Below are 13,417 nucleotides of genomic sequence, written 5' to 3'. Positions count from 1 at the left end.
AGCTTTTCTTGTCTTTTTCTTATTCAGATGATAGAACTGATCAAGATCACTCATCTTCCGTTTGAAGTTGCTATGATGTACATATGCATCTTCTTACCTTTCACAGTTTGGATGAAATACAATTATTCCTCTACCCCATGGTAAGTTGTAAGATGATGATGAGAAAGGTTAAAGTTCAAACCTCCAAAGAGTTATTTGAAAGTTTTAATGTGGTAAGCCTGGCACTATGATTTTGAATTTCTAGCTTTCGAAAACCATCTTGGTGATGATTTCTAAGTTGATGATTTGGTTTTTAATCATCACTCCATTCAACCATCCACACCTTTTGATATCAAGTTCTTTCTTTATGTTCTGTTAATCCCACAAGCTCTTCCATAAACCCTTGGTAATCATTCTATGTAAAAGAATTCTAGACAATTTATCATAATAGTAGCACTTTATCTATCTGTATCTTACTCATCAAAATCAAAACTTTAATTTGTCAAATGATGAATGGATTGCTAAACATCCAGTCCTGATCAATTCATCAGTTCTTTTGCTTTTCTTCTTCAACTTCAATGAGCTATCAATCACAAACACACCAGAGAGAGGAGAAATTCCAATTTACCTTCAAATTCACTACCAACATCCTTCATTTCTTTTAAATTCATTTCCATCAGCTAATCATTCGAGATGCCTCATAATCATTCTCATAGCACTTCTAACTCACCAAACCTTCATCAACTCACTCATCATCAATACACATCTCTTCCACAACCCCATTTCAGTCCTTCAAGACAGAACTTTCTTGATTCTGCTATGGTTTATTCTGATCAGAGAAAAGGCTCTAGAGTTCCTTATAACAATCTTCCACGTTACCCTCCAATTCTAGAAACTATGAGTTTAGATCATTTTCCAGTTCAAGAAATCAAAACAAGTACATCAAGACTTCCATCTCTTCCACCCCCTAAGAAGGATTTATTGAAGACATCATCAATCACAACCTTGGCTGAAGATTATGTTCCATTAAAGTCAGTTCGATGTCTTGAACTCATCTTTCCAATGCGATCAATCTGAATTTTTTTTGGTCAATTTATATAGTTCTATTGGAACACTTCGATCATTTAATACATCCACTAAACTTGATGAAAACCGTTCTAATACCTTACCTACTCTTACTTCCTATCCTGAATCTTCTTCAGCTCAGTCTTTTAGTTCTAAAAAACCTTTTCGCCAACTCACACCCACACCCTTACACCTTATGTCAGTTCCATCAATCGAGCCAAAACCACTTATCAAACGATTTCATCTTCCTACTTCATCAGATCATTTTCCTAAATCCCCAATCTCAGCTTTTTATGAACCTAAGATGCTTACTCTCCAAACCGATCCAATAACCTTACCAACTTCAAGTTTAGTACACGAATCTGAACTTATCTTACGACCTTGTACAAGTTTTGAAAAAACCTTTCAAAGGGATCAGTCACTTAGGAATACGGATTTAATTAATCAAACTCATTCACAAGAATCTATTGGATTTGTTTATGATCCTACAAGTTTGGTTAGCAATTTTACAGATGAAGAAACGTTTTATCATGCTCAACTTACTAAAGAACATAAAGATTTGATTAGGTTTAGGATTTGTAGGTTTAGGAATAGATCTTCTTGTGTTTCTAAACTTGAGAAATTACCGGGTAGGTTTGGTAAACTTTTTAAAGTCGATGATTAAGAAATTTTTGGGCAAAATTAACTTCGGGACTGGTTTGGGTTGTTTGGCTTAATAAAATTTTGTGTATTTATATATATATATATATTGAGGTTTCTTTGATTTGATAGTAATTATTTGTAGCTCTATTAATTTGAAAGTGTGCTTCTGAATAAAATAAAAGGAATCTATGATTTCCGAAAGGTTTGTATGTACAACAACATTAAATTTCTTGATCCAGTGCTTTTGATCATTTGTGCTGCATTTGGGTCAAGGGTTATGCTGATCATTCAAGAAACTCAGAATGGAATGAGCAGGGCGGCTGGAGATGGATCATGGGGCGCGGGCGTGCTCGGTTATCAGATTGGCATTCAACTCACGGACCGGATCCCAGATGACTTTTACCGAATTCGAGTTCAGCCAAAACTTTAAAAAGTGGTTCGATTGTATCTTATCATTCGATCGAGATCACTCATCTAATCATAATGAATCGACGGATTCTCTTATTCTCTATTCCTAATTCTCATTCATATCACTTCAACTTGAGGATCAACAACCCATTCACTAGAACCCAATCACGTCACATCCATCACATGAATCTTGATTCACAACCTTCATCTCGGCTCAACGGGAGCACAGAACTCAAGAGATTCGTGTGCGATCTTGCTCAACAATTACCATGTTTTAAAGCACGTGCTCAGGATATTCAAATCATCAAGAAACCCAATGAGTTTTATCAAACATTACTGGTGAGTCTTATAGAATCAGTAATAGATGGTTGGTCTTGATCATCTTGTCTTGTCGATCTTAATCATCAGGATATGATTTCTAAAGCAAGACATCGGATCTTTATTGCAAGTTTATATATTGGTAAAGAAGAACATGAGTTGGTGCGTCTGAAGAAGTAATGGGAATGAGCCATCCATTCTTATACCTGATCCTGCATACAAATAACACTCAGATCACCGCTCTACATCGATCCTTAAAATCTACTCCTACTTTACACCTGACGATCGTGGTGGATTGTTTAAGATCTACTCGAGAAGATCCTCAACCTTCATCTGGATCAATCTTGGCAAGTTTGAAAACTGAGTTTCCTAATCAAGTCGAAATTGCTCTCTTTCATACTTCTGAACTCTTTGGATGGAGAAAAAGTTGGATTCCTAGACGGTTTGATGAAGGATGGGGATTACAACATATGAAGGTTTATGGTGTAGATGATCATTTAATCATGAGTGGGTGGGACAAGCATTTCGTTTCGTTTTCTTTTCTTGTACTTTTTCTTTTTTTCTTCAAAATGCTCATTGTTTTGTACTTTTATACAGTGCTAACTTGAGTCATGATTATTTCACAAATCGGATGGATCGTTACATCAAGATCTCAAATCATAGTCTTCTAGCCGATTACTTTCATGAGCTATGCAAAACTACTGCCCAATTATCATACACAATCGATCCTAATTCCACACCTACAAACTTATCATTCTCATGGCCAAAGAATCATGATCTTCAACGACCTGATCATTCGAAACTAACATCTACCAAATTCAAAACCACTGGTCATCACAAGTACCAAAGCTTGACTCAAAAATGGAAAACTTTAACATCTGATTCAACAGCTTTTGATTCGCAAGACTCAAAAGTTTACATTTTTCCAGTTTTACAAATCGGACCATTTGAGATCCGACAAGAAACTCGGCTGGTGGTACCTGAATTGATCCGTTTAGCCAACACGTTAGAAACTTTGACTGATGGTTGTAAAGTAAGACTAGATTGGACAAGTGGATATTTTAGCATTTTAAGAGACTATAAACGAATGCTTTTAGAATCCAATTTGAATGTTTCAATAACATCTGCATCACCTGAAGTAAGTGATCTAAGCTTTTCAATAATACAATCTATCTTTAAATCTCTAACATTTTCTTGGGGGCGTTTCAAAGGCAAATGGGTTTTATCAATCCAAAGGTGTATCGAAATATATTCCAGATGCTTATACTTATTTAGAAAGCTTGTTTTATCAAGATATCATTAAAGCTCGTAAACAGGATCAAATTCAAATTCGAGAATGGATTAAAGAAGGTTGGACGTATCATGCTAAAGGTAAACTCAATTTGATTTTTTACTCACTCATTATTTTTTGGATTGATGATCTTAATGTTTTGGTTTCATAGGAATTTGGTTATCAAGAATTTGTAATCCGAATCCTTCAGCCGATATACCTACTGATTCGACCCATTTAAACTCAAACCGATCTATATCTAATGAATTTGAACCGTTTTTAACAATGATCGGATCATCAAATTACGGACGTAGATCAGCAGAAAGAGATCTAGAATGTAATTTATTAATCATAGATGAAACAGAAGAAAAGGGAGTTTCAAATCAATTGACAGAAGAATTGACTGGATTAAGAAAAAATGCAACAGGTTTGGTTTGTGAGGATTGGTTTGAAGGGGATGGTAGACAGGTTGGGTTGGGTGTTAAGCTTGCTACTCGATTGATTAGGAATATGTTGTGATTTTTTTTTGGGATTAGGGTTTGGTTGAAGGATTGAACTTCTGCGGTTTGGATGGGGAGTCTTTGATTTGATGTCCATTTCTTTAGTCTGGTGTATCTTAAAGACGTGTGTCTTGGTCATCTTGCTCAAGGAATATTTGATGTGTACCAAAGAATGGTTTAAATGAGCAAACTTGAAGAGGTTTTGCTTAGATCAATGAGTAAGAAGTTTTGGAAAGTCAAATCCCAAGTCAAAGTTCTGGAGGTTTGGTTGTTTTTGAAGCAGGTCAAAGTCTACATGATCTTAGTACATTTCTTGCGAGAAGGAGACTTGGACCTTTCAGTGTTCTGGGGGTCTCTTCTCTGACTCTCACTGGAGATCAGATGTTGGGCAAAATTGAGTAAGAGGACCTCCGCATTTCTTACCAGTGACTCTTACTGTTAGTTGGAAGCTTTGAAATGGTCAATCTTACATCATACAATGAGCTACAAAGTATCTCAAAAGTATTTATAGATTTGTACAATCATCCTTGCATTCCTCAACAGTAACGGAAGATCCCTTCGTAGAGCGTCTTATCAGATTCTGAACTTCAAATTGCTCTAGTGGACTGCTTGTTCAAATTATTGTCATTTTTATAGCTGACATTGAAACAAACAAAGATACACCAAGATCAATCTGAGCGCAGAGGGTTCAAAATAGTTGGAAAAAATGAGATACAAATAATTAAATTTATAAAACCATCCAAAAGAATCGAGTTTGATGAATTTGATCACCGTAAGTGAGAGCGTCGAATCCCATCTACTACTCTGATAACATCCTTAATTTCTTTAGTATCATGAACTCTTAAAACTCTTGCACCTCCCATCATAGACATCACACAAGCAGCAGCCGTACCAAAGACTCGATCTTGAGCAGGTACGATCTCCATGTTTGATTCTTGACTTCCATCTGATTTTCTTGAAATTAAATCACCTATAAACTTTTTACGTGATGGACCAATAAGGATTGGAAAATGTTTTAAAATTCCATGTTGATTTAATTCACTTAATCGATTGATCAGTATACAGTTTCCATTCGAATCTTTTGCAAAACCTAAACCAGGATCAAGAAGGATGTTCCAACGTTTGATACCTACTTGGATGGCTTTCGAGACTCTTGATTCTAATTCTTTTTGAACTCCTTTTAAAATATCTTCTCCATAGTTTATCATCTTGTTCATTGTTTTTGAATCACCACGCATGTGCATTAAGACAATTGGTACGCCTAGTTTTGCTACAGTTGAGAGCATCTTCGGATCTGCTTCACCACCTGATACATCATTCACCATGGTTGCTCCAGCCTGTAGAGCAGCTCTAGCGACATCTGACTTAAAAGTATCAATACTAATATGACATTTAACAGCATGAGTTTTTCTTAGAGCTTCGATCACAGGTATCGTTCTACGAATCTCTTCTGGGCTTGAAACTTCATCTGCACCAGGTCTGGTTGACATCCCACCAATATCAATGATATCTGTACCATTCTTGATTTGATCAAGAGCTTTTTGAATCGCATCAGATGCTTCGAAAGATATGCCTCCATCTGAAAATGAATCAGGTGTACAATTTAAGATTGACATTAGATGGGTCGATTTCGAAAGATCTAGGGTTGGGGAATCTGGTTGGGTTCGGGAATGGATTGGATGGATTCGATTCACTGATGATGGTTCTGATTTTGTAAGACGTGATAAAAGAGAACCAATAGTAAGACGATGTTGTGGATGTAATAGATGAGCAGCAATACTACAGAAAAGTTTTTTTGAGGAGAAAAAAAAAGAAGTTTGAGCTTGGAGTTTTGGTAAGAAAGATGATTTATAGGAATCGAATCTTACTCGTTTAATGGTTCTAAAACAAATTGTCGACTTGGGATTCCAATATGAGGTATTTTTAAATCTTCTGCATTGATGATGTTTGAATTAAATAATAGGATATCCAGATCGATAGGTCTTGGTCCATTACGTTGGTTTGTATGAAGGTCTCTACCGTAATGTTTTTCAATAGATTTCAAAACATTGAGAAGATCAAAAGGTTCTAGTGGGGTTGAAATCTATCAAAACGAAAGTACTGTTAGATTAGACTATAGATTTGAAGGGAGAAGTATCGATATCTACCTTACAAGCGGCATTGAGGAATGGCGATTGGTTCACCACATACATAGGTTCACTTTCATACATAAAACTTGTGTCTAGTAATTTAGCATTCGCACCTCCTGATTCTAATGGTTCACAAAGTCGATCTAAAGCTGAAGAAATATTTTCAAGTCGGTCCCCCATGTTTGAGCCTAAGCCGATATAAACTATATGATTTGGTTCGTCAAGTTCTTGTGAAGGTGAAGATGAGGATGTAAGTGAACGAGAACCGATTTGAAGATTTGAAGCTGAGCCCCACTTGGGGCCTGTGATGTTGTTTTCTACAGTCAATTTGTTAAGTTCATGAGGGCGTCTGTTTCCCCAACGCGTCACTTCGACTCCAGCGCCCTGAGCAAATGCGATCGCTGAAGGTTTTTCTATTCGAACAGTAACCTTTTCGATCGGCTGTTTCCTTGGTTGGTCTACTGATGTAGAGTTAGGATACTGAAGTGAGAGCAATGTATCTGCCAATGAAGTTGCCAAAGCTTCGACTGTAAAGAATGAAGATTTCTTAACATACTGAATAACAAAGTCAACCAATCAATCCAAGTCAACAATGAAGCTTTGAGTGAAGAATCAAAGATGACTAACACCTATGGTCGCTGATGCTAGGGCTTGAAGACCGATGCCCATGTCAAGATGACTTTCGATAGTTTGAAGTTCGTAATCCGTTCCAGCAAGTCTTGTAGGCCAACAAATAAGATTAACCAGTACAGTTTGTTCTTCTAATCTTTCTTGATCGAGTACTCCAATAATACAACTTAGCCGTAAGTCTTTTAAGATCAATCTATCTTCTTTTGCTGATGTTGATGTTACTTGATGCTTTAGTTGAGGTTTGATAGATGATGATAAGTTAATGATTGGTTCAAAGTGATAATCCAATCGGTTTCTTGAGATCACTAATCCTGAACTTTTTCCTTGTAAAACTCCGTTTGTCAATTCGATTCCTAAATCAATTTCATCACATCCACAATCCCAAAGAGCAATCTTAGCCAAATCTTCAATCAATAATTCTACTCTAAAATAAATTGATTGAGTTGAGTTGATATGTTCAATGAATGCTTTTGCAATACTAGCATATGATATTGTATCTGAATCAAGTAAATCTAATTTTGCAGAAATTGGAAATCCAGATCTAGGTAAAACTCTTGCATGAAGAAGAGCAGGTTGAGCTTCAGGTATTGGGGTGTGTTTAGAATTAGAAGTTGACCATGTGGTGGGACTTATAGTTGGGCTTATGGATAATGATCGAAGTATGATGCAGTCACGTTGAGTTGGTCGAAAAGGTTCAAATGACATTTCTTTTTCTCATTTGACTCTTTGAAAAGTTGATTCGATGGTTCAAGTGTCATGCTGATCAGTGAACCTATCTCGCTCAACCTCGGAGTTTCAGATCGATAATTGGTTCATTTTCACTAATTCTCAACAAGATGACATCCTTCTGATTCACAACCCGTCCCTTCTTCGCCCTAACCATGATCTACTTTTCGCGTCCCTCTGGTAGCACTAATAGAAATAGTAGCCCAGTCCCCAGACCTGTAGACGCCGTCGAACGCCACTCTTCCACGAGAAAATTCACCACCCTTTACACTTTGCAGAAATTGATCATGGTCACTTTGTGATAAGATGAATCAAGGTTTATTACACATAAAGTTTAAAACTATTCTGTTAATTACAGACACTAGAAAAATCTGATCATTAAAACATGTTTGATATTTGAAAAGGTCGAATACAAGATTTGATAAACATTTCTATATACAATCTCAGTGCTTAACAAAGAAAAGGGCTAAATGACAGTAGTCATGATGATAGTAATTGTCTATACAAAACCACATACTTTTAATCAATACTACCTACACTACTGAATCAATCGCCAATAAACCGCAGTGGTATCCCTAAATCCCCCAACCCCCAAAAAAAGAACCAATCAATCCACTGGCACTAACCAGAAGATGATCCAGAAAAAGAAACACTTACCATCCAGCAACAACCGTTTCTTCTGCATCTTTCCTTGCGATTTTCTTTTTAGGATTTAATTGTAATCTATGATGAGGCATAGGAGAACTTGTACCACTTTCGATTTCGGTTGTCATTGCTTTGGATCGACTTTCATCTTTTGGAATCTTCGGTAATGGTGAAATGTGTTGAGGAATTGATAGATTTGCTCTTTTACGATTTCCAAGTTGATAATCAACATTATGTCCCCTAAAAGTGAAAAGAAAAAAGTTTGGAAATATGAGTATAATGATATGATGATATGGTGATTAAATTCTTGCCATAAAAATACATCTCGACCAAAATCGATTCCATCAGATGAGACAGCGTTATCTAGAACAGCTGCAACATGTGTTCTTCCGGTAGACAATTGATGAATTCCAATTGGAAAGACAGTCTGATTTTTTTCCGACCCTATAGTATACAAAATATATTTTCCCAAATCAATCTTCCAAAGGAGACCCAACCGATCAAAAAATGATGAAAATCTTACATTCCATCAATCCGCTAATAGTTTTAACTTTCACAGGACTAGCTTGATGATTCCATTGTCCATTCCCAACCCCACCAAATTGACCATACCCAGCTGCCAAGACTTCGATAGTCTTTCTATGAAGTTTGACATCTTCTTTTTCAGTGACTAAATAACTTGTGTCTCCAGCTGCTGCCAATCCGATACATTTCCTTGAATAATCTTTCGATCTTGGCATATCCACTTCCGTTGGGGCTGGTAATGCTGGAAAAAGTAGACTGGCTCCTGCGGCTAATTGTCCGTATAGGTTAGAACCATATGCTAGTACGTCACCAGTTGCAGTACGGACGAGTGAATGTGATGAGCCACAGGCGATTTGGACTATGTTTAATTGACGGAGTGCTGGGATCTCGTGTAATGTGGTACAAAAGTTGATGTCATGTTCTGGCTCTATTCCTAGATCAGCAATCGTTGATTCAAGTGGGGTAACTTTGGAGACTGGAACTTCAGGTTTCGAATTCTTCCTCAAAGGATCGTCTGGCAGCCATGGTAATTGAGGGGTTAAAGGGTTGATCGGTTTGCTGACAGTATCACTAATTGCTAGAGGATTGAGAGGTACAAGACAAGATTGCTGAGAGATCTTATTAAGCTTGACTTGCTTTAGGCCTAATTGACCATGCGAGTTTGCTTGAAGATCAACAGCTGAAGCAAACGTTCTTCCTTTTGATGTAATAGCAAGTAAATGATGATCACCAGCCGAAATCGAAGTAAACTTTTCTCTCCAAGATAATTGATTTTCTTCAGAATCGATCTTTAAACAAACAAGTTGAGATTTAGAATCATTTGAACCTCCTAACCACCAAGGCCACCATGATCTATTCTGTTTATTTAAAGTTTGATCATGTGTGCTAGTTTCTTTTGTACCTGATGGGATTATATAAACTTTTCCTGATTTGGATAATGCATAGATTTTATAAGAAGTGCATGCGATTTGTTTTATATCATGATTTGATAAGATGTTGGTTGGTTTTAATGTTTGGTTTGAAGGAGTTTGAGATCCCCATTGATAAAGATCACCACGAGAATCGACTGCCACTAAGATGATTGGAAAGAAAATAAAATATTATCATCAGAAAATTAGTTTAAGGAGTCAAGATCCATGAATTCTATCAGATTGGTTTACCTGCATATTTCTCATGTAGAACTAAGTCACGTAAAGCTTCTTCTTGAAAAAAAGGTAATGGGATCGGTTTCTTTATGATCTCTGTATCAGAACCAGGAGCAGGAATCCCATTTCTAAACCGATCCTTAAATCATACATCAATTAAAACTTCAAAACCTCATCAATCATAATGAATCACTTACCTATTAGAACCCCATATAAACACATTACTCTCAGGATAAGTTGTATTCGATTTCGTGGATTGTGGTGTGTTTGTTAGACCGGATTCATTATCTTGTTGTAAAACTTTTTGAAATTCTTCATTTGAGATTGGATTTGAAGTTTTTAAATTAATCCAAAGTAATAAAATTCCAGTCAAACTTCCAGTAAGAATAATTGTAGGTAATTGTAATTTAGGTTTTTTAAATGGTTTGTTGATTGGTGTTTGCTTGAAAATGGTTTGGGTTGAGAATTGAGTTTTGTTGATTGAAGGTTTTTGGATTGGTTTAAAGGTTCGATGAAGTGTTTTAAATGTTCTCCATGAGCTTGACATCATGAAGTGGATTTCAAGTTTTCAATTTTCTTCAGATCCTTGATGTGATCGCATAGCTTTGATTGAAGAGGACAATACTCAATCCCTTGAATGGTGACCATTGGACTAAATATTAAGGGTTATTCTTAAGATACATAACACATGTCACATCACTGTGTATGTAAATCAGACTAGCAATGAAAGTTGAAGGTGTTTCTTCTTGTAATCTTGATCATCATATCCAAGGATTGACAATAATTTGTGAAGATTCACACTCCAAATTGTAAACTCCAAGAAAGTGGAGCACCATGGCCATTTTCCAACTTGTAACAGATCTATCTTCTTTAAAATGTCTCCTTTTTTTTCCTTTTTTTAAGAGATCTGGTGATGGAGGAGCCTATGTAGACAGCTGAATCAGCCATGCATGTGTTTCTGAGAAAGCATTTGAGTGAGCTCATGAGATGTTAATTTACAATTTTGAAGCTGCATATATTGATTGTATAAGCAAGAATGCTGTGTGCTGTGATTGTCCTGTGAATGCGGATTGCTGTGATATGTAGTCATGTGTGATAAAGTCCGTTGGATGTGATCGGGTCTTTCTTCAAAAACTTCGAAACTCGGCTGAATTTGATTTTCTGCCCCAAAACACCAATCGACAATAAAAACCAATCACCGATCGAGATCCAACTTCCCTATCCATCATTGACATGGCAGAGTCCTTAACCACATCCATGGCTGCTACTTCCATCAGCTCTGCATCAACCGTTTATATCAATGAAACAACCGGATCTGATACCACCGGAAATGGATCCGAATCATCTCCATTTCAAACTATCCTTGGTGCTTATATCGCTCAAAACAATACCGAACTAACTTGTTTAGTCTTTAAGACCGAAGAAGCTCCAGATTCAAAAGGATCCTTTCAACCAGCCACTTCAACAGCTATCAAAAGAGCTAAAAAAGGATACGAATTACATCAAAAGAAACAAAGTAAAGCTAATAAAGCTGAAGAAGCACTCAAGGATCGTGAATCGTCTAGCAAAGCAGATGATGCAGTCAAACTTGAAGAAGCTAAAAAGATTGTTCTAGAAGAAACAGATGGGCTGGCTAAGCGTATTAAGATTCATCAAGCTGTTGATAACAGAGAGGTTAAAGTTCGAGTCTTTGGTTGGATTCATAGACTTAGACAACAAAAAGGTTTGATCTTCTTAGTGCTACGTGATGGGACTGGATTCCTTCAATGTGTTCTTACTGGAAAACTAGTAAGCAAATCACTTTGTAAACCATTGATAAGATAATGTACTGAATCTTTTTTTTTGTTCGATCAGGCTCAAACCTATGATGCACTTACTTTAACGATCGAATCCACTGTTCAATTAACCGGTAAGATCGTAGCCCTTCCAGAAGGAAAAAGTGCACCAGATGGACATGAATTACAAGTAGATTGGTGGTCTATCATGGGAAAAGCTCCAGGGGATTCGGAATCGTTTACTAATCAGATTTCAGAAGATTCTGGACCGGACACATTGGCTGATAGACGTCATCTAGTTCTTCGGGGTGAAACGGCTTCGAGTGTGTTGAAAGTTAGATCAGCTCTTTTAGATGCTTTTCGTCAATCTTATGCGAAACTGTCACTTATTGAAGTCACTCCTCCTTGTATGGTACAAACTCAAGTTGAAGTGAGTGATTTGTGTCATCCATTCTTGTCTTTGGTACTAAGTCTTTCTTTCTTTCTTTTGTGTTACTAGGGTGGATCGACCTTGTTTGCCTTTGATTATTATGGCGAGAAAGCTTATTTGACTCAAAGCTCTCAATTATATCTCGAAACTTGTTTACCTAGTTTGGGAGATTGTTTTTGTATTCAAGAAAGCTTTCGTGCTGAGAAAAGTCGGGTAAGTAATACTAGTAATAGATACTCAAACTGAAATTCGTGGCCTGATATGAATTGCTTTCTTTTAGACCCGAAGACATCTTAGTGAATATACCCATCTTGAGGCCGAACTTGGTTTTTTGACTTTCGAAGACCTTTTGAGCCATATTGAAGAATTAGTAAGATCACATTCGATCTCAAGACTGGTGTTTTAAAGCATTGAGCTGACAACGTATTCTTTTAGATTTGTTCTACTTTAGATATCCTCTTAGCTAACCCCAAAGTCAAAGCTTTAGTCGAAACTCTTAACCCCGATTTCAAATATCCAAGTAGACCATTCAAAAGAATGGATTACCAAGAAGCTATAGCTTGGTTAAACGAACGAGGGATCAACAAAGCAGAAGAAGATGGAGGTGGTCCATTTACCATTGCAGATGATATTCCAGAAGCACCTGAACGGTTGATGACCGACACGTTTAATGTTCCGATCTTTTTGATTAACTTTCCTAAAGAAATTAAAGCCTTTTATATGAAACGAATCTCGGGTAATCCAAACTTTACTGAAAGTGTTGATGTGCTTATGCCTGGGGTGGGTGAAATTGTGGGTGGGTCTATGAGGATGACAGGCTATGATGAACTTTTGGAGGCTTACCGTGGTGCGGGAATTCCGGCTGAACCTTATTACTGGTAAGTTGGATTTTTAAGTTGTTTTTTCAAATTTATGGGGTTTTGATGGCTTGAGGTTTGGGGGTTTAGGTACACTGATCAACGTAAGTATGGGACCTGTGAACATGGAGGATATGGACTTGGAGTAGAGGTAAGGTTTGATTGAATGATGCTATTATTGATCTGGGTGTTGATGACGAATTTTTTTGTGTTTAGCGATTCTTGGCTTGGCTTGTGAAGAGACCTCATGTTCGAGAATGCTCCCTGTATCCTCGGTATGTTTTACTTCTTTTGAATGTTTTGAAGGAAATATAAGTTGACTTGGATGAAACTTTTTTTTGCATTTAGATACACTTCTCGTTGCACACCTTAA

The 13,417-nt window shown here is 36.9% G+C and overlaps 5 protein-coding genes across 5 annotated transcripts; 3 read left to right on the top strand and 2 right to left on the bottom strand.

Moving 5' to 3' along the window:
• Positions 1–672: 672 nt before the first annotated feature.
• MELLADRAFT_103411 (uncharacterized protein) lies at positions 673–1,708 on the top strand (the record flags this gene model as incomplete). Its single annotated transcript, XM_007406616.1, has 2 exons — positions 673–1,010; positions 1,081–1,708. 2 exons carry the CDS (start codon positions 673–675, stop codon positions 1,706–1,708), a joined length of 966 nt encoding a protein of 321 aa, XP_007406678.1.
• Positions 1,709–2,277: 569 nt separating this feature from the next.
• MELLADRAFT_103410 (uncharacterized protein) lies at positions 2,278–4,201 on the top strand (the record flags this gene model as incomplete). Its single annotated transcript, XM_007406617.1, has 6 exons — positions 2,278–2,433; positions 2,503–2,574; positions 2,646–2,923; positions 3,010–3,550; positions 3,624–3,783; positions 3,855–4,201. 6 exons carry the CDS (start codon positions 2,278–2,280, stop codon positions 4,199–4,201), a joined length of 1,554 nt encoding a protein of 517 aa, XP_007406679.1.
• A 748-nt stretch (positions 4,202–4,949) lies between these two features.
• MELLADRAFT_94398 (uncharacterized protein) lies at positions 4,950–7,646 on the bottom strand (the record flags this gene model as incomplete). The annotated part of the gene is made up of 4 exons (XM_007406305.1): positions 4,950–5,961; positions 6,051–6,265; positions 6,330–6,866; positions 6,939–7,646. The coding sequence occupies 4 exons, from the start codon at positions 7,644–7,646 to the stop codon at positions 4,950–4,952; spliced, it is 2,472 nt and encodes an 823-aa protein (XP_007406367.1).
• Positions 7,647–8,205: 559 nt separating this feature from the next.
• On the bottom strand, positions 8,206–10,529 carry MELLADRAFT_103408 (uncharacterized protein; the record flags this gene model as incomplete). The annotated part of the gene is made up of 6 exons (XM_007406304.1): positions 8,206–8,242; positions 8,325–8,552; position 8,756; positions 8,836–9,909; positions 9,998–10,110; positions 10,180–10,529. 6 exons carry the CDS (start codon positions 10,527–10,529, stop codon positions 8,206–8,208), a joined length of 1,803 nt encoding a protein of 600 aa, XP_007406366.1.
• A 710-nt stretch (positions 10,530–11,239) lies between these two features.
• Positions 11,240–13,417, top strand: MELLADRAFT_51822 (uncharacterized protein; the record flags this gene model as incomplete). Its single annotated transcript, XM_007406618.1, has 8 exons — positions 11,240–11,770; positions 11,837–12,187; positions 12,257–12,400; positions 12,468–12,557; positions 12,623–13,065; positions 13,135–13,195; positions 13,261–13,319; positions 13,393–13,417. The coding sequence occupies 8 exons, from the start codon at positions 11,240–11,242 to the stop codon at positions 13,415–13,417; spliced, it is 1,704 nt and encodes a 567-aa protein (XP_007406680.1).

The sequence above is a fragment of the Melampsora larici-populina genome, assembly GCF_000204055.1.
Source record: "Melampsora larici-populina 98AG31 unplaced genomic scaffold MELLAscaffold_6, whole genome shotgun sequence".
Classification (NCBI taxonomy): Eukaryota; Fungi; Basidiomycota; class Pucciniomycetes; order Pucciniales; family Melampsoraceae; genus Melampsora; species Melampsora laricis-populina.
Note: the sequence above shows the minus strand (reverse complement) of the source record. Positions and strands in the feature narration are given on the sequence as shown.